At 51.6% G+C, this 22500-nt stretch overlaps 1 protein-coding gene, 2 non-coding genes and 1 pseudogene across 5 annotated transcripts in view; 3 read left to right on the top strand and 1 right to left on the bottom strand.

Annotated features, from left to right (window-relative positions):
• The first annotated feature begins 126 nt into the window (after nucleotides 1-126).
• n-TCgca54 lies at nucleotides 127-198 on the top strand. Its single transcript has one exon. It is a non-coding gene; the product is annotated as a tRNA-Cys (tRNA).
• Nucleotides 199-803: 605 nt separating this feature from the next.
• n-TCgca55 lies at nucleotides 804-875 on the top strand. Its single transcript has one exon. It is a non-coding gene; the product is annotated as a tRNA-Cys (tRNA).
• A 1576-nt stretch (nucleotides 876-2451) lies between these two features.
• The window catches only part of Plxdc1 (plexin domain containing 1), a 63433-nt gene continuing 43384 nt past the window's right edge, over nucleotides 2452-22500 (top strand). For 2 of the 3 annotated variants that reach the window (NM_028199.3, NM_001163608.1), the window contains exons 1-2: nucleotides 2675-2883; nucleotides 10440-10618. In NM_028199.3, coding sequence (NP_082475.3) covers nucleotides 2805-2883; nucleotides 10440-10618 — 258 coding nt within the window. In that variant the 5' untranslated portion in view covers nucleotides 2675-2804. Of the gene's footprint in view, nucleotides 2884-10439; nucleotides 10619-22500 lie in introns of all 3 variants that reach the window. The other variant, XM_006534301.4, reaches the window with a different exon arrangement.
• On the bottom strand, nucleotides 19720-21937 carry Gm11633 (annotated as a pseudogene).

Here is a 22500-nt window from a genome sequence, read left to right as displayed (position 1 = left end):
GATTTTCATTAGGTTTTCCTTGATATAACAACAACAAAAATGAAATACAGTGAATACTACCGTGCGGCTGCTTTATAGAAATCTATTACAATGAAATGCATTCTGGTGAAGCAAGTTCAGTACACTGGGGGTATAGCTCAGTGGTAGAGCATTTGACTGCAGATCAAGAGGTCCCCGGTTCAAATCCGGGTGCCCCCTCACGGCTACTTACCGTGTGTCCCTTTTGCTAGCTCATCTAGCTTGAGTCTTTAGAGTGGAGGAGATACGGGAACTCCTCCAAACCACTCTATTTTGCTGGCTTATGCTGTCCTACTGGGGTTGCAGTTAAGTGTTTGTCCCTGGCCGAAATGTGACGCGAGCCTAGTGTCTATGACTCCCCTAGGCAGCAGCGCGAGACCCGCGGGGCGCGCCGTGCCGGTTGGTGTATTCAGGTGCGGGCGATTTCCACTCCTGTCTCTTAGGAAGATCTGAGTGTCTAGGGTTGGGGTTAGGTTGGAAGCAGAAGGTAGGGACAAGTAAGCGTGAGTGTGTAGAAGGGAGAGAGAAGCCGCGGCGGAATTGAAGAGTGGGATCCGCCCAGAGGAGCGCTGGCGTCGCCTCTATCTTCTGGAGGACGTATTTTTCTGCCTTTGGAAGGAATCTCAGATCATCAGGAAACAGCTTTTGTTTTGAAGCTAGTAATCTGGTAGGTCAGGTCCTCGTGTTTCTTGATAACTTCGAATCAGTCTTCCCTTTTAAAGACGCTTTAGTGCGCCTGCGCTAGACTAGCACCAAGTAGTAACTGACGCAAAGCTACCGGCAGAGGGGGTATAGCTCAGTGGTAGAGCATTTGACTGCAGATCAAGAGGTCCCCGGTTCAAATCCGGGTGCCCCCTAGCAGGCTCACTCTTTTCTTTGGAAGACCTTATTACGTCCCGCATATTTTTATGGCAATATTTCCATCGCCAACTCCCAAACAGTCAGGGAGCGGGGACGGTGGTAAGGAACTGGGAATTTTCAGGGCAGTGGCTCTCCGAATGTGACTAGCACCACGGGACTTGGGCTCGTGCTAGACATGAAGATTCTTGGCCTCCTCTCTGACCCAGTGAACTATCCCTGGGTGGGGCTAGAAATATGCGTTCTGAGAAGTACTTCCCGTGCATGCTCAAGTTCTAGAGGCTTACGGTTAGAAACTTGTCCACGCCATTTGCTTCTAATATTTCCAAGTTGTTGCTTTTGCCTGAGCCCCAATACAAGACTTTATGGAGAACGGGCACCGAGACTGACCGCGCACGACGACACCAGAATTGAGGCTGGAGGTCCATCTTGGAACACTATAGAGGCCCTTCGCGGCGCCTGCGCGGGCAGTCTCTTAACTCTTCAAGAGATCAGCTAAACGGCAGCCCCGTGGCTCATCACGGGTCCACTGGGTGGCGGTAGGAGGCCACATCTGGAAGGGACGGTTTCTTCGATACCCCAGAGGCTGTCCTGGGAGAATTCAGGCAAGGAATTAGAAAGTCAATGGCTGGCTAGGTTTGGTGGGCTCACCTCTGTAATCCCTTCAATAAACTGAAGAGTGATCGTGAGTTCGAAACCAACCTGGTCGACGGCGTTAGTCCTTACCTGGAAAACTAACAAAAGTCCCTTTGGTTGCGGGGCTTGCCTTGGCTCATAGTATTACATAATATTATATTGAGGTCTTGGGGAGACCACCTCTAGGTTTTTGGACCCAGAGGAGAGTGACACTGGGATTCATTTCCTTTCTTGGTCCTTCTTTTGACCTCAGTGCCAGGCCACTCACCTACTTAAGCCCACACTCTACTTCTGTCCCCAGCTGCAGCCTTCTTCTGGGGATAAGTCCCAGGAAGCAGTCTCTGCACCCTTTCTTTCCGCACTCTCCAGGTCCCCTACACAGAGGAAGCCAGGGGCCCCTCAGTCCTCTCCACTCTCTAGGCCCCAGTTCTTCTCCTTCCCATGAAGTAGGTCACAGGCACCTTCGTGCCTTGACCTGATTCCATGCCGTCTATTAAATCTCCTAAATTGCGGGTATTTTTATTCCATACTTGAAGGGGGTGGGGTGGGGGGGAAGTGCCCTATTCCCAGAGTCCGGTAAAGTGTGGTGGCAGTGGGCGCCACTTCTGGCTCTGGGTCTATCTTGGACTGATCTGGCCTTTCTGTGGAAGGGGCACCGAGCTGTTTCAAAGTGGGAATGTGCCAGTCTCGAGCACCTACATGTCTGCTGGACGGGAGGGGGGTGTGGGTGTGGGATGGAATGGGGTGGGGTCGGTGCTGGAGATGGGCTGTGAAGCAGTCAACTGGGGAGACGCAATTCGTGCCTCTTCTGGGGTAGAAGCTGGGGGGCGGGGGGGGGGGGCGCGGTTCGACTGCGGGAGATTCCTGGTGCGTGTCTGTGTGTGCACTTATGTAGAACACCAGGAAGCCACAGAAGTACAAGGACTAGCTCAGAAAGTCGCATGCTCTTGGGATGGGTGGTGGGAGCCAACGGCCCAAGTAGGGGCGCTTCCTGGGGCCCTTCACCTCGGCCTTTTACTTAGGTTTCTGGGGCAGCGGGGTTCTCTCGGTAACCAGAGATGTCCCGGCGCGGTCCCGGGTCCCGTGGGGTGCGGCGCGGAGCTCCGGGAGGCGGGGACCCCAGCGTTGCGCCCCGCCCTCTGGGTTCTCCCGCCCGCGCTCCCCAAGGCCGCAGCGCCGTGCTTCGCTCGCCCTGCCCGCTCCGCTCCCGCTCCCCGCTCGCCCAGCCCGGGGCTGCTCCCTCTGCAGCCGCCGCCGCCGCCGCGCAGACCCGGAGGTCGTCCGCGCCCACCATGCGAGCTCAGCTCTGGTTGCTGCAGTTGCTGCTACTCCGCGGGGCCGCGCGCGCGCTCAGTCCCGCAACACCCGCAGGTAGGACGCGCGGCCAGGGCAGGTGCAGACCCGCCAGCGGGACCTGGGTCCTGTCCTCAGGACGCCAGGGATAGGGGACAAGGACCCTACTTTCTCTGTGTGCGCACAGAGGGTGCGCACCTCCTACTGCTGTCGGAAGGACGTGGAGGGACCCAGGCCGGGGTCTCCAGAATAGTCACAGGGACCGGCGATCATTTCAGAGAGGCGTTTGCTTTTCTTTTCCATGCTCTTCCCTGCTGCCTCTCTCAGCTGCTCTAGGTGGGGTCCCAGTTGGGCTTGTGACTGCGTGGGAGTCGCCGGAGGATGGGAGACATCCTGGCACCAGCCTGGCCGTCTAACTTGCTTCCCCTACCTATTGCGTACTGGTGGAGAGGCAGGGACCCCAGGAAAAAGCAGCCAGCTGCTCCCCGATCTCCCAGGGTCAAGGGTTCCCTTCTCCCCCCTGCTAGGTTCTGCTCGGTTCTCAGTTGCACAGGCTGAGCATGGAGGTAAGGGGGTGAGGGTGGAGGAGGAGCTTCCATTCTGCACACTCCTCTTTCCTCTAGACCAGTTTCTCAAGCCATTTCTTCCTCTTGAGGTCCTTTCAGGGATCTACTTTGAATCCCTCACGTTATCAAGAAAGGCCGTTTTTAAAAATATATATGGTTTAGTTTCTGCACCCAGGCTTTCTCGGGGAGGTGGGGGCTGGGAATAAGGGTGATTTCACAAGCTCCTTAAAAGGGAAGTGAGTGTCCCACTTGCTGTTGTGTCAGCATAGTGCCTAACTGTGTTCTTGACTTTGATGGTCACGGTAGGTAGGTAGTCCAAATGAATCTGGGTTGGGATGAGATGGTATGAGTGGAGGATGCTGGTGGTGACTGCGGGGGTAGAGGACAGAGAAGTCACATGTCCAGAGACTAGTGTGGACCCATCGGTGTCCATGGTGGCTCCCACAGAAGGTAGCTGAGCACTTAGCTTTTAGTTCTGTTGTCTCACTTGCTGTGTGACCTTGGGCGAGTTACTTACCCAAGTTACTTTCTCTGGGCTCAGTTTTTGATGTATAAAAAGAGGTTCTTGACTAAATCTTTGGCTCTTGAAGGTGGAGTTATGAAAGATTATTTTTCCCCCTTAAGATATTCTTTACTTCTCGGACAGGTACAGGCAACTGATAATTTATCTTAAAATGGTAACTAGAAAGGGACTGAGTGGGTTAAGTCCCGAGTCCTTTTCAGCCTTAGGCTGGTGTGTTTCCTGAACTCAGATATGGCTGGGTTGATGAGGGATTTGGGCCGAGGAGAGGGTTGAGGAAGGGAGCTGGCTACATCAGGGGACCCAGAGACAAGTGTCACTTTTGTAAGTACAGACTACTTAGCCGTCTCTGCTTTTAGATTCATCTGGAAGACATCGGGCATCTGCAGCAAGTGAGATTGAGGTTAGACCCTAGGAAGCTGTAAAAAGCCGTCAGGGCAATTGTTGACTCATCCCAGGTTGGGCTGGGTTTGGTAGTAAGGTTTTGTAGAGGCCATCTGAGGATGTGGGGGAATGGGGAAGGCTGGGAGGGGTCCTTCATGGAGACTGGCTGCTTGCTCTGTATGATAGAGCCCCTGAGGTCAATGAGGGGGTGGGAGTGGGGGACCCAAGGAGGCCTAGCTCCACCTGGGGCAATGGTGTCCCCATCAGGGCTGGTGTTCCTCCATCCCTACAGTCTTGTTCCCATCATCATCCTTACAAGGGACACAGGAGGCATCGATGACCTGAAGAAGGAAGGAGTCTACTGAGGAGAGCCCAGAAGCAGCCTGTAGTCAGGCAGAGAGGAAGATGGCCTCCAGGCCCAGGAAGGGGTCACTGATGGTCTGGTCCCAGAGAAACCAAAGACATCCAGGATACACACAGAAGGGAGAATCTTTCAGGCAGCCATTTTGGAAACTCACAAGCAATCCCTGCAGTCACCTATGTTCTGAGCCAAGGTTGCTTGTCTCTAGAGTCAGGGCCAAACAGATGTTTTGTAACCCAACCAACCTTAATCTGCTTTCAGTTTCCTCCTTGCCCACCAGGGGCCTCCCAATAAACTAATATACTGTTGACTAAAATTCAGATTCCTCACAATGGTTTCTGGGATTGCTGCTCTTCCTGTCAGCTGCAGGCTTCCCTCCTCAGAGAGATCTACCCTGCTGGGAGGGCCTGGGCAACCACCATACTGTCCTGGTTCACTGGGCTGTGTCTACGGGAAGACATGCAGAGTGTTTGTGCTCAGGACCATGCCCTCCTGTCACTGAGAACTCCTCCACACCCCCACCCCCATCCCCCACACCCCCACCTTGTGTGGAAATCTGCTTAATAAATGTGTGTGGGAAAGCTGGGCACGGTGGGCCACACTGAGAGCAAGGCCACTTGGAGGAAAAAGGATCTCATGTTCAAGGTCATCTTCGGCTACATAGTGAGTTCAAGGCCAGCCTCCTACACAAAGCAGCCAGGTGACCCTGTTTAAACAAAACTGAACCCTTGGGGTAATCCTCAGAAAGCAGAGCCCCATCCCCCACCTCACCCCACCCCACCCCTTCTGCTACTTTGTGTCCCTTTTTCTTGTGCACCCTTTTAATCTCCAAGGTGAAGGGCAGGGTCTCACCAGGAGGGGCTTTATATCAGGAGGTGGGATTTGTTAGGCCTGGGACAACCTTGTGTGACCTTGTATGAAGCAAAGACCAGGACTTGGAGGCACAGTGTCATGTAGCCCCGGCTGGCTTTGAACTCACTTGTAACTGAGGATGGCCCTGACTTTCTGCCTCCACCCGACAGCACTGGGTAATGGGATTCCAGGCGTAACGCCATCATGTCATGTTAATAGAGCCCTGGAGAATTGAACCCAGAGCTTCTGGCATGCTAGGTGACATGCGAGGTGAGCACTCTACCAACTGAGCTACAACTCCCCCGAGCGCTGCCTGGGAGGTTGGTCTTGCCGGCTGGTTTGTGTAGATGGTTTGCTGAAGATTCAACCTAGCAAGTGATAGAACTGTTCTCACCTCATCTTGTCTGTCAGAGACGGAGGCTTCCAGAGTCTGTAAACTGTGGCATTCTGGTTCAAGGTTGGGCCTCCAGCTTGGTGGCAAACCTGTCTTCTGTCAGTGCTGTGATAGAACATCGATGGTCTCCAGCAGGGCTGTGCCCGAGGGAGGGTCTCAGTCCTAGAGGCTGGGTGCTGAGTTTCTCCCTCCTCCTGCCAGCCTCCCACCCCCTCCACTCACGGGTGCCTCCTGAACACTGGTCCTTGCAGTGCCCAGAATTCTAGATGCAGAGGTGACCAAGGACATGACAGTCCAGGAGGCCGGCTTGGGTGGTGCCCTTGGCATCTGGGTGAGGAGGAGAGAAGCGTCAGGGAGACTTTTTGAAGCAACGGCATCTTGTCAGATTTGAAGGATGAGGAGAAGCTCACGGGGAAGCGGGTTACTTAGGAGCACAGCGTTCTTGGCTGAGAAGACTTTGTGAATCTATGGTGGCTGAATGGCAGGCCTAGGTCCTAGAGGGCCAGGAGGGATGTGAGAGAAAGAGAAAGCAGAACCTGGCCGTAAGGGCCCTGGGATCAGCTCCAGGGGTGTGGTGAGAGGGACGCAGGAATGATGGACCACATGGGCATAAGAGCTCTCAGATCAGCTGCAGGGGTGCGGTGAGAGGGACGCAGGAATGATGGACCACATGGGCATAAGAGCTCTCAGATCAGCTGCAGGGGTGTGGTGAGAGGGACGCAGGAATGATGGACCACATGGGCATAAGAGCTCTCAGATCAGCTGCAGGGGTGTGGTGAGAGGGACGCAGGAATGATGGACCACATGGGCATAAGAGCTCTCAGATCAGCTGCAGGGGTGTGGTGAGAGGGACGCAGGAATGATGGACCACATGGGCATAAGAGCTCTCAGATCAGCTGCAGGGGTGCGGTGAGAGGGACGCAGGAATGATGGATCACATGGGCATAAGAGCTCTCAGATCAGCTGCAGGGGTGCGGTGAGAGGGACGCAGGAATGATGGATCACATGGGCATAAGAGCTCTCAGATCAGCTGCAGGGGTGCGGTGAGAGGGATGCAAGAATGATGGATCACATGGGTCTTCCATGCGGCTTGCTCTAGCTCGAGTGTGTGGGCAACTGGCTCTAGGGCATACCGGGTGGAAGGTGAAATGGATACCCAGAGAGAGCATCAGCAGTCAGAACAATATGGAGGCAGTATGGCTAGCTTGAGTTGGGTCAGGCCCCGGGTGGTGCAACCCAGTTCCTCCTCAGCCCTGCTCACACTGCAGCAGGGCTGTGCCAGATCAGGGGCTGGGGGCATGATCCTTGTACTCCTCTATATACAGTCCTGGCTGACCCAAAACTAGCTCTGTAGGCCAGGCTGGCCTTGAACTCACAGAGCTCTGCCTGCCTCTGCCTCCTGAGTGCTGAGTTTAAGGGAGTGCTGCTACGCTTGGCCATACTGCACTGTGCTCTATGGTTCTGCCAGACTGAAGCCGGCCGGCCTTAGTTCCAGTCCTGCCATGGAATGAGTGGGTGAGCCAGAGGCGGGTTGTTAGCCTTGTTTTATAAAACAGATCTAATGCTAGTGCCCATCTCCTGGGGTTGATTGGCATGGGGATGAAAGAAAGGATGAAAGACCACTGAGAGTGGCTTTGTCTCCTGGAGCCACTGCTGTCACACCATGCCCTTAGATGGTATAGCCCTGAGTGATGGTTTAGTCTCTGTTCTGGAGGCCAAGGATGGAATGGGAACAGAGAGGCAGAATCAGCACCAAGGGTGCCCAGGGGTGCCCAGGCATGCCCTCCATGTAAATCTGTTAGGCTGTAGCTTCCATTAGGCTTCAAGGCTGTGTGCCCAGACATCTATGTGGTCCTGTGCCTATGTGACCAACCAGCTGCACTGACTCCTGGCACGGACTAAGAGGTGACATCTTGCTCATCCAACTGGAAGGGCAGACATGCTGTAGCTGGGGAGACACTTCTGGGGATTCCTAGTTCTGAGCCTCCTCTGCTCTTCCTCCGTCATCCTGCATAGAACTCATACCCTTACTCCTAGATGGATGGGATGCCTGAATGGTTTTTACTCAGTACCGGGATCAGCCCTGTTATTGGTGTGATTGTTACACAGAGAAGCTGCAGCTTCAAGAGGAAAGACTGCCAGGTCCTAGCTTAGGGGTGGTGGGCTGGAACGGGGAGCCCAGATGTTTTTCACTGCCATCCTGTGGGCCTCCTCCCTCCCTATTCAACATCCCTCTCCAAGGTCAGTCCAAGTCCGTGGTACTTCCTGCCTGTCCTCAACTTGGCTGCCTGTGTGGCTTTCCAGTCCTAGCTCCTGCCCTGCCCTTGGGGACACTTGCAGGAGGATTTGGGGAGAAGGCCACCCAACTCACTACAAACAGACCTGCCACGAACAGCTGTGGCCTTGCTGAGGAGGCCTCTGGGGCAGCTTGCGTGGGGCTGAGTGGTCGACAGCTGCTACCCAGCGCTGGGCTTTCAGCCATTCGGTAGATAGCTTGGGGAAGAGGTCAGAGCTGCCCCTCTGCCCATATACTCCAGGAGCATCTGGTTATGATTAGGGGCAGAGACGTGAGAGGGGCCCGGCAAGAGTCCAGCAGGCACCAGCAGCCAAGAATGACTTAATTGGATAAAATGTCTAATGACAAATCGGAGCCTCACAGCAGCATCCTGGCTGAGCCTCAGGCCTGGTCCAGCCAAGCCCCGTTTCAATCTCTGTCCTTGCTGCTACCAGAGAGCTATCCCCTAGTGTAGTGTCCTCAATTAAGCAGTGATTGAGCGCTTACTGTTTGCCAGGCACTCTGAGGAGAGCGGAGAGAAGCCTGAGGAGCACACGTCTCCCTGGGAGAGATCATAAAGTGGCCTCAGGGAGGGGGTCTTGGGCAGGGAGACCCACTAGAAGAGCTTTGGTGAGCAAGACTGGTGGCGTCAGAGGTAGAGAGGAGAGGGGTATCTGACCTAGGACCCAAAATTGATGAAGGTCACAGTCAGGGTGATCTGTGCCTTTCATATATCCAGGGCAGGAGTGACAATTAGAATGTCACTCCTTTGGGAATGGGAATGGGAATTTGGCCACAGCCTTGGGAACCTTCATATCTCTCTGAAATGAAGAAGGATGCTTTTCAGGATCATTTAGAATTAGTTTATCGGCCCCAAGAGAGCTGTATGCTTGGGAGACCTGCCTCTGTGCGGCCACTTGCCAGTCCTGTGCTTGTGACAGACATTACTAATCGATCCTGACAATCGCTGCTGCTACACACAGACGAGGCTTTGGGATTCCTGTCTAGAGTGCTTTTGGTTGCCGCTAATTAATGGGAGATGGCATTTGAGATGAAAACCTCTCTGCCATCCCAGCTGGCTTCTGGGTCCCTCATTACACAAGGAAAGTGATTTGCCTAAGGTCAAAGCTTGAAATAGTGATGGAGTTAAAACTCTGCCCTTCGGCGGGACAAGGGGGCCGGGTGTGGCAACACACACCTTCAACCCTAGCACCCTAGGGGCAGATACAGGCAGATCTCTGCAAAGGCCAGCCTCCTTTAGATAGCAAGTTCCAAGTCAGCCAGGACTAAGTATTGAAATCCTGTTTCAAAACAAACAAACCAAATCAAGTTAGCAAGGGAGGACAATTTGTTTCCAAGAAGTTTCTGTTAAAGTCCAGAAGGACTCTCAGCTGCCAGAGCCAGTGGGGGAAGGAAGGAGAGTGGGGTGTAACTGGGTCTACTAGGTAGAGAGAAAAGTTGCCACGCAGCTTCCAGAACAATGATCCAGGCCAACAAGACAACAGGTTTAAAATGGGCCAAAGACTAAAAGAGTTTTCCAAAGAAAAGTGAACAGTCACTAGCATATGAAACAATGTTCATCGACTCTAGTCAGTAGAGAGATGCAAGTCAAAACCAACCGCAAGCATGTAGCACTTCCTGTCCATTGATTAGAATGGCTACTACCAAGACCCTGGCAAAGAACCTAACTCTGATGAGTCTGTTTAAGAACTAGGAAACCTCAGGCCCCGCTAAGTGGATGAAGGTGCTAGCTGGGATTCCAGAGGACCTGCTCTGATTCTCAACAAAAGCTGCTATAGCAGGGAATACCATTTGGTCTACAGGAAGAACACATCTGAACCCTGAAGGCAGTGTGCTAAGTGAAACAAACCAACCACAATAGGAGATATAGTGTATGATTTCCCTTGTATGAGATGTACAGAGTATTCAAAAGACGAAGAGATAGAAAGTAGGACATTGTCGGGCATCCAGGTCATGAGCCTGGCACATGAGATGCTCTGACTTCCAACCCCAGCGCCTTTAACCCCTGAACCTGATTCTGGTTTGCCAGATATACCTTGTCCACTGTGGATGGTCGAGTGGCTTTAGTATTGCGTGTGCATGTTTCTGGGCGTGATATGAGACGCGTGGCTCTCAGTCTGTGTTATGAAGCTGCTGCCCTGGTCATCGAGTATCCCCAGAACTAATGATGGTGTAGTGTTGTGGCTTCGGCAGAAGGCAGACCCCTTCTCACATCCTTCCTCGGGACCGCCACCACTCAAGTGCTCTGTCCCTTCTCCCAGGTCACAATGAAGGTCAAGACTCTGCATGGACTGCCAAGAGGACCAGGCAAGGCTGGAGTCGGAGACCCCGAGAGAGCCCCGCGCAGGTGTTGAAGCCAGGCAAGACCCAGCTAAGCCAGGACTTGGGTGGGGGCTCCCTGGCCATCGACACACTTCCGGACAACAGGACTCGGGTGGTGGTGAGTGCAGAACCGACATGGAGGGAGAGGAGAGCTGGAGCCTGCCTCCGTGTCAGATATGGAGAGTGGGATGGATAGGATTCCAGAGAAGAGGCGGCAAGCCAGCTCCAGGCTGGATCACAGGATCAAAGCAGCTCAGAGATTCACAGGCTGCTGGCCTCTGCCAGGATAGATGAAGTAATTTGCTCCAGGAGATACAGTGCAGGCTCTGAACTCCACCATGCCTTACAGAAGAGAAGGCTGAAGGTGGGATAGTTACCCCGAAGCTGCCAGGGAACATTTCTGCCTCTTTAGACTGTGGGGGCCCTAAATGTTAAGTACAGAGGCATCCTGAGGTGGTTGGAGTGGAGGAGAAACCAGTCCAGGTGTCACTGAGGTACAAATTTCTGGGCCTGAGGTCAGGAAGCTCTCTGTGGGAGGAGGTGACTCTGAAAGCTAAAGGGCCTCTGCAGCTGTGAGTGAGTTGGAGGCGCTGTGCACCTGTGGCTGAGGAATTTTGCCTATCATGTCCACAGGCCCATGGTTAGCCACTTCCGGAGGCTTGTGTCTGGGATGAGTGTGAGCGAGTGCTGAGTGTGTGGTGGGGAGGGAAGGGTGCAGGCTCAGGATGCACAAATGCTACAGAACTCGAAACAGCAAAGAGAGGGTGAACTTCCTTCACAGCATCCATTTCTTTATTTCCACGGAACTTTCAGAAACATCCAATCATCAGGCAGTGTTCTAGAGGTGGTGGGATGTGGCCGCCGGTGCCTGTGGTCCCAGCTGAGCATAAAACCGAGGAGAGAGGATGATCAGAGCCCTGGCGTCCAGGGTCAGGGTGGTGTGGGCAGGATCCGCTCATGTTCTAGTTCTGGAATAGCATAGTCCTATAGTTCAGGAAGCACAGAAGAATAAACCCAGAAGTCCCAGGCTGCCCTCCCTCCCCTCCTCAACCTTCCTCACAGCAGGACGTCTCTGGTTTGTTGTTTTCCAGTTATTCTGTCTCTTTAGCTCCTTTAAGGAGGGAGCTTTGTTCAGTTGGTTTTGAGACCGGGTTTCCACAGTACAGCTTTGACTGGTCTTGAACTCGCTCTGTAGACCAGGCTGTTCTTGAACTTAAAGAGATCCATTTGATCTGGCTGCCTCCTAAGTGCTGGGCCTAAAGGTATGGGCCACCAGACCCAGCACTGAGTGGGCTATGGACATTATCTGCTTCTTGTCTATGGTGATGGAGGACTCGGCTTTGATATTCTCCCCAGAACATTCTTCTCCATCTTTCTTTCTCAACTCATGTGACTTTCAGCACCTTCACGTGATCCAAGCTGGGTAATGTCTTGTTTCTTATATTATTATTATTTTTTTAATTTATTTACGTCTGTGTCGGTACCGGGGAGCATTTGTGTGGAGGTCAGAGGACAACTTTCAGGAGTCAGTTCTTTCCTACCACCGTATGGGTGCCAAGAATCAAGCTCGGATCATCGGGCCTTTTGGGAAACGCACTTAGCCACTGTCTACCCACCTGTTTCTTGTTTGCTTTTTTTTCTGGGATCTTTGCTGTCACCCTGGCCCTGCCTGTTCAGTTCTCTGTGCTAATCCCTTCTTATATGCCTTCCTTTTGCTTCAAGTGTAATTTTCAGTGTGGTCAAGTTTGCCATCAGGGTGCTGGGGCTGTAGTTCAGCTGGTAGAACACTTACTTAGCATTCATTAAGCCTGGGTTTGATCCCCCAGAACTGCATAAACTGGGTGTGGTGGTGCGTCCTTGTAATCTCAGCACTCTAGAGAAACAAGTAGGAGGGCCAGAAGTTCAAGGGCATCCTTGACCACATAGTAAGTACAAGGCCAGCCTAGGCTACATAAGACCTTTTCTTCAATGTCCAATAACAAATAGAAACAATAACGTGCCCTAACATGGTGGACTGCTCCCCCGCTCCACAGCTGCCAGCTTGTGCTTCCTCCTCCTCTGTCTCTGGAGTGTTGGAGCCCTGGTCCCTCATCCCTGTGTCCTCCCTCTCCTGCTGGATTCTATGGCAGTTAAGTCTCCTGACAGAGGTCGCCTCTTAACAAAGACTCTCCTGTGGATGTGCATATCTGAAAATGCATTTCTTCTGCTCTCCCTTTTGATCGGTGGCTTCACCGAATGTAGACTTATGAATTAAAAATAATTTTCCTTTCAAAGCTTGAAGGCATCTCACCATTTTCTTGTAACGTCACCGTGAAGGGTGTCTCACATCTATAATCCCAGCACTTGGGAGGCTGAGTAGGAACACGGCCAAGAACTCAAGGCCAGCCTGGGCTGCCTGGCGAGCCCCACATCTCAGCACATACATACACCCCTGCCTCCCAATCCCTAGGAAATGTGGTGCAACATAGGGTACAGTGGCTCACACCCGTACTTCTAGTACTTAGGAGGCGGAGGGAGAAGGATTGCTTGGCCTACATAGCAAGTTTTGTCGCAAAAAAAAAATGAAGTTTAATGTCACCCTTATTCTGAGTCCTGGGGGGGGGGCGTGGGTGTAGGGGAAGAAGGGGTAGGGAGAGAGCCCGTGACCGGCCAGAGTTCCTGTGCTCTGGGCAGGTGGACGTGGGAGGACTGCTGGATGCTTTCTACATGGCCCTGGGTGGGCATCTGCCTGTGTAAAGCCACTGACCCCCACATGGTCGGGGGGTGGACAAGGGGCAGCTCCCAGTACCAGGTTCTCAGTCTCTGGCATCCCATACTGGATACGGCAGAGGAGCTGGGAACAGAATAGGGGCCCCGGGGCGGCACTAGGCTGTGGAGATATGGGGAGAGGGTAGAGGGAGAGAGTGGGCGCTGGGTGGTTCCCACGCAGGCAAGAGTCTTTAGTCTGGTCCGTGGCTGGAGCACAGGAAGGCTTTTCTGAAGGGAGGTTAGAAGCAGCTCGTTAGAAGAAAGCCTATCCCATCCACCAAGCACAGCGGGCCTTGATAAACAGAGGCAGTCTATGGTTTTAGAGCTTTGTTGTAGAAAGAAAGGGGGAAAGAGAGAAAGTAGAAGGGGAGAGAGACCAGCCATGGCCAAGAGGAGATCTCGAAGGGGGAAAGAGAGAGAGAGAAGGAGAGAAAGAGAGTAAGAAAGGTGAAAGCTTAAGAGAGTAAGAGCTTAGAGAGAGAGGAAAGAGCTTAGAGAGAGAGGAGAGAGCTTAGAGAGAGAGTAAGGAAAGTAAAAGCTTAAGAGAGCGAGGAGGGGCCAAGCAGCCCCTCTTATAGTGGGCTTATTATCTTGTTGTTGCTAGGTAACTGTGAGGAGGAATCTAGCCAGAAGGCCAGAAGCTTGGGACATTGTGTACGTGACTGCTAGCCACACACTTCTCCTGTGGGACTGTGGGGACAGTAACATTGACAGGAGCCAGGGGTCCAGGAGACATGAGGGAATGCCTTCTGTCCCATGTAGGTGGAAATTACCACCCATTGGGTCCCACGGGGTTCAAGAGCTCAGCTCCACTAGAGACCAGGCCTTCTGTGCATAGTCCATTGTCCTACATGTGTGTATTCTTTTTAAAGAGTTCTCACTGCCACCTCAGCATTCTGAAATCATAGTTGACTGCCCAGGCTAGCCTGGAATTTACTACGTTGGCCTGGCTTCCCTCCAACTGGAGCAACCACACTGTTGTGGGGTATCCACAAGAGAAGACTGATCGGACATGGGTGTAAGCCAATAGAAAGTCTTTCTTGGGTAGCTGGCGTCTACACTGGGTGTTTGGGATCCCAGTGTAGCCCCAAGCCTTTCTCAGGGTGAGCTTTTAAGAACAAAAACCGTATCCTGGGCTGACATATACTTCGGTTAACAAGAACAGTTAGCCTGAAGCAGAGCTACAGAAGCCAAATAGCAAAGTCTTGGTCTTTGAGGGATTAGGGCTATCTTTGCATTTTGGCAGGTGGTGCTGTCTCCGTGCTGAGTGTTACAACTTGAATGGCACTTCCATCATGAAGTCGGTTGTGCTAAGGTCTCGGGGCCCCGGTCACACACACCTGGCCATGTTTTCAGTTCCTAAGACCTTTTTATTATGTGCTTTTTGAGACTCCTCCTCCTTGTGCCTGTGTCATGGATGAAAGGTCCTTCCTCACTAAGGGTATTTCATAAGCAATGAGGATTCGGGTTCTTTGTTCTGCTTCCATCGTTTCTGTCATTTCGGGTGCTGTGCTACTGTGTCGTCCTTTGCCCCAGTCTCTGAAATTCCTCCAGTCCTGGTTTGGCACCATGACTAATTCTGTCATTATTTAACTCTTGAGATTTCATTCATCTAAATAGCCCCAGTGTTGACACTAATGTTGATTGTTGTTGTTGCTGTTGTGGTTTTGGTTTTTGAAGGCAGGGTTTCTCTGTCTCTGTGTAGCCGTGGATGTCCTGGAACTCACTCTGTAGACCAGGCTGGCCTCGAACTCAAGAGTTCCGCCTGCCTCTGCCTCATGAGTCCTGGATTAAAGGCGTGCACTATCACTATCTGGCTTACTAATGTTAGCTTTTAAAATACCACATTAAGATGTTCTTCTCAACGCCTGAACTTTTTGGTTCCTTTACCATTGTACCTGGAGTTAATGGCTCCTTCAGCAGGCCCTCATCCCAGCCCTGAGGTGAACTCTCAAAGGACACAGCCCACTCGCTTCCCATTCTGTCTTGTTTTCTGGAACATTCAGAACTGAGGAACAGGGTAGACATGGAAGAATGGACAGCCAGCCCATGAGACGGTCCTAAGGAAGGGACTCCTGTCGCCTCACCCCATTCCTCATGGTTTTCTTTTTCTTTCTTTTTTTTCTGAGACAGGGTTTCTCTGTGCAGCCCTGGCTGTCCTGGAACTCACCCTGTAGACCAGGCTGGCCTCGAACTCAGAAATCCACCTGCCGCTGCCTCCCAAGTGCTGGGATTAAAGGCGTGCACCACCACCGCCCGGCCCTCCTCATGGTTTTCTTGGACTCTGGATTAAATAAATGATACCTGCTCAGGATCCAGACATGATGGTTGGAAGGGTCAGGTTCCAGTCTACATGAAGAGGATGCCACAGGAAATAACCACAGAGACACAAACTCCTGGAAGTCTGTGGGTGTCCAGGGGGACCAGCTGCATCGGGTGAGCCCTGGTGGACTCAGTAACACGAAGGCTTCAAAGCAAATACACATTCCCAGGTTCCGCTCTGGACAGATTGCTTCAGAAGCATTGAAACCTGGGGTTCATTTCTTTACAGTACCCCACATGGTGCTAGAGAGATGGCACAGTGGTTAAGAGCTCTGGCTGCTCTTCCAGAGGACCTGGGTACTAGTCTAAGTACACACGTGGCAGCTCACGACCATCTGTAACTCCAGTTCAAGGGATCTGACATACTCTTCTGGACTCCTTGGGCACTAGGGGTGCAGCTCAATGGAGGAACATTTGCTCTGTGTGTGTGTGTGTGTGTGTCTGTGTATGTGTGTGTCTGTGTGTCCCTGGGTTCTGTTCTCTTGCCTGTGAAAAAGGAAATAGATGACAAAACTCCCTACATGGTTCTGCTGGTTGTCTGGGTGTAAAAGCTTCTCAGATCTGAGATGTTCAGGTGATTTTATTTTAAAAGATTTGTTTATTTATTTATTTATTTATTTATTTATTTAATGTTTACGAGTACACTGTAGCTGTCTTCAGACACACCAGAAGAGGGCGCCAGATCCCATTACAGACGGGTGTGAGTCACCATGTGGTTGCTGGGAATTGAACTCAGGACCTTTGGAAAAACTATCATTGCTCTTAACCACTGAGCCACCTCCCCAGCCCTGTCCAGGTGATTTTTGAGGTCTTTATAAGAGCTTTGTTTTACTTTACTGTGTAGTCATGTGTACAAAAGTGTGTCTCTGTAAGTATATGGCACAAATGTGCAGGTGCCTCCGAGGCCAGCAGGGGGTGGCAGATCCCCTGGAGCTAGAGTGACAGGCAGGCAGGAGTAAATGGGTGGAGGGTTAGGAACCCCACGTGGTCCTCTGGAAGAACAGTCAGTGTTCTCAACCTCTGAGCCTTCTCTCCAGTCTCTCCAAGCAGGTTTATAATGGCAGCCAGGCCTGGCCCAGTTACTCAGAAGATTGAGGTAGGAAACTCAAAGCCTAAGTGGTTACAGTATGATTTCCCAGCTTGCCTGGGCAGCTTAATGAAAGCTTGTCTCAAAACAGAAAATAGCCGGGCAGTGGTGGGGCACACCTTTAATCCCAGCACTCGGGAGGCAGAGGCAGGCAGATTTCTGAGTTCGAGGCCAGCCTGGTCTACAAAGTGAGTTCCAAGGTTTCCACAGAGAAACCCTGTCTCGAAAAACCAAAAGAAAAAAAACAGAAATTAAGTAGGATAGAGTGTTGATGTATGCCTTTGATCCCAGCACTTGGAAGGCTGAGGCAGGAGGATTGCCACCAGTTCAAAGCCAGTTTGGACTACATAGTAAGTTGTAGAACTTGTCCCCAGTTTCCTGAAAATAAGTAAATGTCAGGGTAACAGCCAGAATGCCAGGCTTTTGAAGCACCATTGTGGCAATACTGGAGCACAAGACTTCTACCATCTGGAGGCCTCATGACCCTTGACAGTCACATACTAAGGGGCCACACTGCAGCTGTGTGTGGTGACACACACCTTTAATCCCAGCACTCGGGAGGCAGAGGCAGGGGGATTTCTGAGTTCGAGGCCAGCCTGGTCTACAGAGTGAGTTCCAGGACAGCCAGGGCTACACAGAGAAACCCTGCCTCCAAACAAACAAACAAAATAACAAACAAAAAAGTAAACAATTTGTTAATTTTAAAAAGAGGCCACACCACAGAACAAGGCTGGCTGGGAGAAGGATCCTCTGTGGAGTTGTCCCCAGCTCCGCCCAAGCGGTGAGATTGGAGGATGAAGGCTTATGATGACGTCTATCTGGAAGATACCACACCAGGAAAGAGTCTCCTGTCCTTAGTGGACTGGAGTGGCTGGCACCTGCCTGGACACAAATAAACCAGGGGTTCAAGGCTACAGTGAATCCCTGACTCAACCGCAGCCCCTAAAGGGAAGGCTCCTCCCTGCCGTGGGCTGGGGTGAGTCAGGAGCTGGGAGCTTCTGCCAAGGATAGAGGCGGGGAAAGCAGCTGCTAGTGGAAACCCATGACAGCTAGGGACCAGAGCCAGGGCTCTGCAATTCTTGCAGGCTGACTCGTGGCTCCCTTTTCAGGTGGCTCTCTAGAAACAGGAGGGGGCAGGAGACTTGTAGACAGGACAGTGAAGAGACACGAATTCCATCCCTAGCAACGTGGAGGGAGACTCAGGGCACTTCCTGTGCAGAGAACGCTCTAGATGTGGCTGTTTTCTGACAGCCACAGAGCTACGATGAGCCTAAGGAACACTCATTTTTGCCGCATGTCTCTTGGCACCTCCACTGCAGGACGCATACGCGTTTGTGTTGCTTGCCTTCCTCTGGCACTTTAGAGCCAGGCTGTCTGTCACTTGTGATCCCTGCCTGTCCCTGAAGGAAGGAGGGGCTCCCACCCCCAGGTCTCCAATGGTGTTAGAAGACCCAGTCCCAGGGTGGACTCAGGGGTCTCTAAGGACCTCTGCTCCATTGTCCTGGTGCCCACTCACCAGCGCCTTGTGTGAGGGGCTACCTGTGTCTCCAGAGAATCTGTGTCCATTTTACACTCAGCTCTGCCCTAAGCAACCTTTAGCCAGGGCTGCCGCTGACCCGTCTTCAAGGCAAGGTCCCTCACTAAGCCTGGAGCTTGCCGTTGGGCTAGGCTAACAGGATCCTGCTATCTCTGCTTCTCAGCACTGGTAGCCAACATGCATGGCCGTGCCCTGCTTTTACGTGGTTGGGGGGTAGGATTCAAACTCAGATCCTCTTGCTTTCATAACAAGCTCTCTTACCCACAGCACCTTTCCCCCAGTCCCTTGCTTGCTTGCTTGCTTGTTTGCTTGCTTGCTTGCAGCCCATTGTATGGAAGATGCGGCAATGAGGTCACCACAGTACAAACAAAGAAGCCACAAATGGCCAGTAAAAAGACAATAGTAGGGTGCAGTGGTTCACACTTGGAAACCCAATCCTTGGGAGGCTGAGGCAGGAGGATTCCTGGGAGCTGAAGGCCAGCCTAGGCATATACAGAGACTGTCTCAAAAACAAAATAAGACCATTATGAAGCTTTTATAAGTGACGGCTAGGAATACTACATTTACTATTAAAACCTGTTTTATTTAATTTGTCATTTCTTTAATACACACACACACACACACACACACACACACACACACACACACACACACACACTGTAGCTGCCTTCAGACACACCAGAAGAGGGCATCAGATCCTGTTACAGATGGTTGCTGGGAATTAAACTCAGGACCTCTGGAAGAGCAGTTGATACTGCTGAGCCATCTCTCCAGCCCCTTGGTTGTCATTTCTTAGGAGCTGTCCACCTTGGCTTGTTTGCTATTTGTTTTTGTTTTTGTTTTTGAGGTGGGGTCTCATTGCACTAAGGGATGCTGTCTGGCCACGGAGTGTCAGGGGTCCTCTGCTGTCCTCTTCCCCAGTGCTGGGATTCTGAGTATATGCTGTTTATGTTGGTGCTAGAGCTGAGACCTCAAAATTAAACAAACAAACAAAAACCTGAGGTTTATTTAGCTCATAGTCCTGGAAGGCCAAGATTTGAGGCTGCATCTGGCAGAGGCCTCACTCAGTGTCATAATGTGTCAGGGAAAGAGAAGCTAAGATGGCTCAGTGGGGGAAGAGCTGCGCTCCTTGGTTCTTGTCAATTTGACACAGACCTGGATGTATCTGGAACGAGCCAATCTCAACTGATAAGACTGGCCAGTAGGTAAGTCTATGGGATATTGTCTTGATTAATGGCTGATGTGGGAGGGTCTCACTCACTGTGGCAGTGCCAACCTTGGGCAGCCGGTGCCCAGATCTATAAGAAAGCAGGCTGAACAACAAGTTATGGGGAACAAGTGGAGTTCCTGCCCCCAGGTTCCTGCCCTGTTTGAGCTCCTGCCCTGACTTTCCTATTGCTGGGCTGTTACCTGCAAGTGTGAGATGACGCAAACCCTGCCCTCCCTCCCTTGCTTTTGGCTGTGGTGTTTTACTCAGTTCAATCCCCAGGACCCACATAGTGAAATGAACCGACTCCCACAAGGCTTTTTTTTTTTTCAGTTAAAACTCATTTCCCTTTATTAAAGTCCAAGTTGCTATTACGTGGTTGGATACTCAAAGGAAAATTTGTTCAAATAAAAACATTTCCAGGCAACTGTTTCAATCAAGTAGCAACAGCAGTTAAGTCCTTGGGAAGCCCATGGAAGGGAGTTTACACTTTGTCAAGGCCCAGTTACTCTGGACTGGAGATTCCCAGTTCATTTAAAGTTGGTCTAAGTTCCTGGATGACATAGGGGTAGATTTCCTTATGAAGTCCTGCTTTGTCCTTAACAACCTCCAAGATGCGAACAGCACTAGCAAAATCATTTAACCATCTCCATGCCCACAACGCAGCATCACTGATTTGGGGCTCAGAAACCAGATCATAGCCAACAAGTGTATTCATCCCTTTACGCAATTCCCAGGCATCAGTGTCTGGTTTGTTGAAGTATGTCACCCAGCAAGCATCAAACTCCTCATCTGTCTCGTGTGACCCATGAGAATAGCAGCAAATGGAACAGACAGTGGTGGTGGCGGGGCTGAGAGCCGAGACGGGGTGCAGGAGGCCTCGGGCAGCCGCGGCTGCGGCATAGCCACAGAGGGCAGTGGCGAGCATGACGGTGACCACAGCACACTGGCTGAAGGTGAAGGGCTACATATTTTAAATTCAGGAGTTTGCAGAAGAGAGAAAACACAGGTTGGTCTCACCTTCTAACAGCTTGCTCTTGTGGTAATCAAGCTAATCATTCAAGAACTTCGTGAATCTCTCCTAAGGATCGCACCATTCTGAAAGGTCCCATCAGTGGTACATTATACCAGAGTTCCTTATCAAGTGCACAGCTGAGGTGAGAGGAAAATAGGAGATAATGTTAACGGAACCGTTTGGGTGCAGATCTCTGCCCCATTCACCTCACCGGCAAACATTTCTTTCTTTTGGTTACTGTATTTGTGTGTGTGTGTGTGTGTGTGTGTGTGTGTGTGTGTGTGTGCCATCACAAGTGTGCAAGGATCACAATCACAAATGTGCTTTTGGGAGTTGAATTCCTCCTTCCACTATATGGTTCTTGGGAATTGAACGTCCACCTCAGGCTCAGTGCCTTTACCCACTGAGCCGTCTGGCTAGCTCAGATCCAGAACAGACAGAGGGAGCCACCTGCCTAAGGTCACGCATCTAATGAGTGGCAGAGTCCAGACAAGAAGGCCAGTTCTGTTTCACTGCTTCACTGGCCAGGTCTCAGCCACCATCTCCTTAAGGATGGGTGATGTGCTGGCAAAGCCTTTTTTTTCTCCTTTTAAATCTGCCTTTAAAAAAACCTTCCCAGCACAAGTAGCCAGAACCAAGTACCACTGGTTTTGTGCAGATGCAGGCTCAGGTTCTGCAGGTCTGGGGTTAACCCAGGACGATGCACTTTCTTTCTTTTTTAGTTTATTTAAGAGTTTCTCTCTTTAGCTCTGGCTGTCCTGGAACTCACTCTGTAGCTTAAGCTGGCCTTGAGCTGGTAGCAACCCTCCTGTCTCAGCTTCCCAAGTACTAAGATTATACAATAAGCCCTCCGTATATGGCTTATTTATTTATTTATCTATTTATTTATTTATTTTTGGAGACAGGATCTCACTGTGTAGTCTTGGCCAGCATGAAATTTAACATGTAGCCTAGACTTCCTTGAACTCACAGAGATCTATCTACCTCAGCCTCCTGAAGCCCTGTCTGCCACAGAACTCACTTTGTAGACCAGGCTAGCCTGAACTCAGAGATCTGCCTACCTCTGCCTCCCAAGTGTTGAAGGCATGTGCCACCATGCCCAGCAGAGCTCTGCACTTGTAACAGTGCTTCTAAGTGACTTTGTTGCTGCTGTTCCAGGAATGTTTCAAATAGCTGGATCTAAAATACATTCTGGGTGTTTTTGTAACCCTTGCTGACAGGGGCAATTGGGAGACCCTTTGAGCAGCACTTTACTGGTTGGCCCCAGCTGCCTAAATGCTGTCCTGACAAGCCTGGCCAGTCAAGCTCTCCTGTCAGCTCAGCTCTGCGGGTGCCCCTGGTTGCTTGCCCAGCATGCATACCAGCCAACTGGCTGGCAGGTAATAGACTGATTGTGAGGGCTCAGCTGGGGTTTCTTTTCCAGAAACATCCTAAGCTCAGCCAAGGTAAATACAGCCCCACTGTCAGAGCTTCAGAGCAAAGTGCCTGGGAGGCGGGGTGTGAGTGTGTGAGCAATTTGAGAGAGAAGAGCCCTTGCCATGCAGACAATAGGATGGAGGGGGAAAATGTCTGAGGAGATAGCCTCTGCTGTCAAAACATTTCATGGAAATGTCCAACAAAATCATGCAAGAACTCGCACTTGCTGGACGCCTGCTGTGGGCACCAGCAGTGAGCTTTACACTGATGTTGCATTTACATTGTCCTGCTCAGTGGAAGCCTTGCAAGACTGCGGCATCCGAGGCTGCTGAAGAAGGCGCGGTAACCCGAGAAATCGGTGATGCTTGGCACCGACCATCATCGTGGTTGGGTTCTGAACTTGGATCGGGCTGACACCTAAGCCCACACACCTCATCCTGGAACAGTCATTTTCGAATGATGCCCCCTCGGAACCCTAAGAATTCCTGGAGGCGTCCCACAGGCTGCTATGAGATGGAGGGTGCTGGAGAAGGTACCAGAATTTACAGAGTGGCTTCAGGAAAAAAAGTCTGAACTCACCCTGTTGCCTGGGAACCAGGAAGGTCACAGATGAAGGTTTTGTGCACATGGCATGGCTACTGCCTCCTTTCTTACAATGACCAACTCTC

This window comes from Mus musculus, chromosome 11 (genome assembly GCF_000001635.26).
Source record: "Mus musculus strain C57BL/6J chromosome 11, GRCm38.p6 C57BL/6J".
NCBI classification, from domain to species: Eukaryota; Metazoa; Chordata; class Mammalia; order Rodentia; family Muridae; genus Mus; species Mus musculus.
This window is presented reverse-complemented; position numbering and strand designations above follow the sequence as displayed.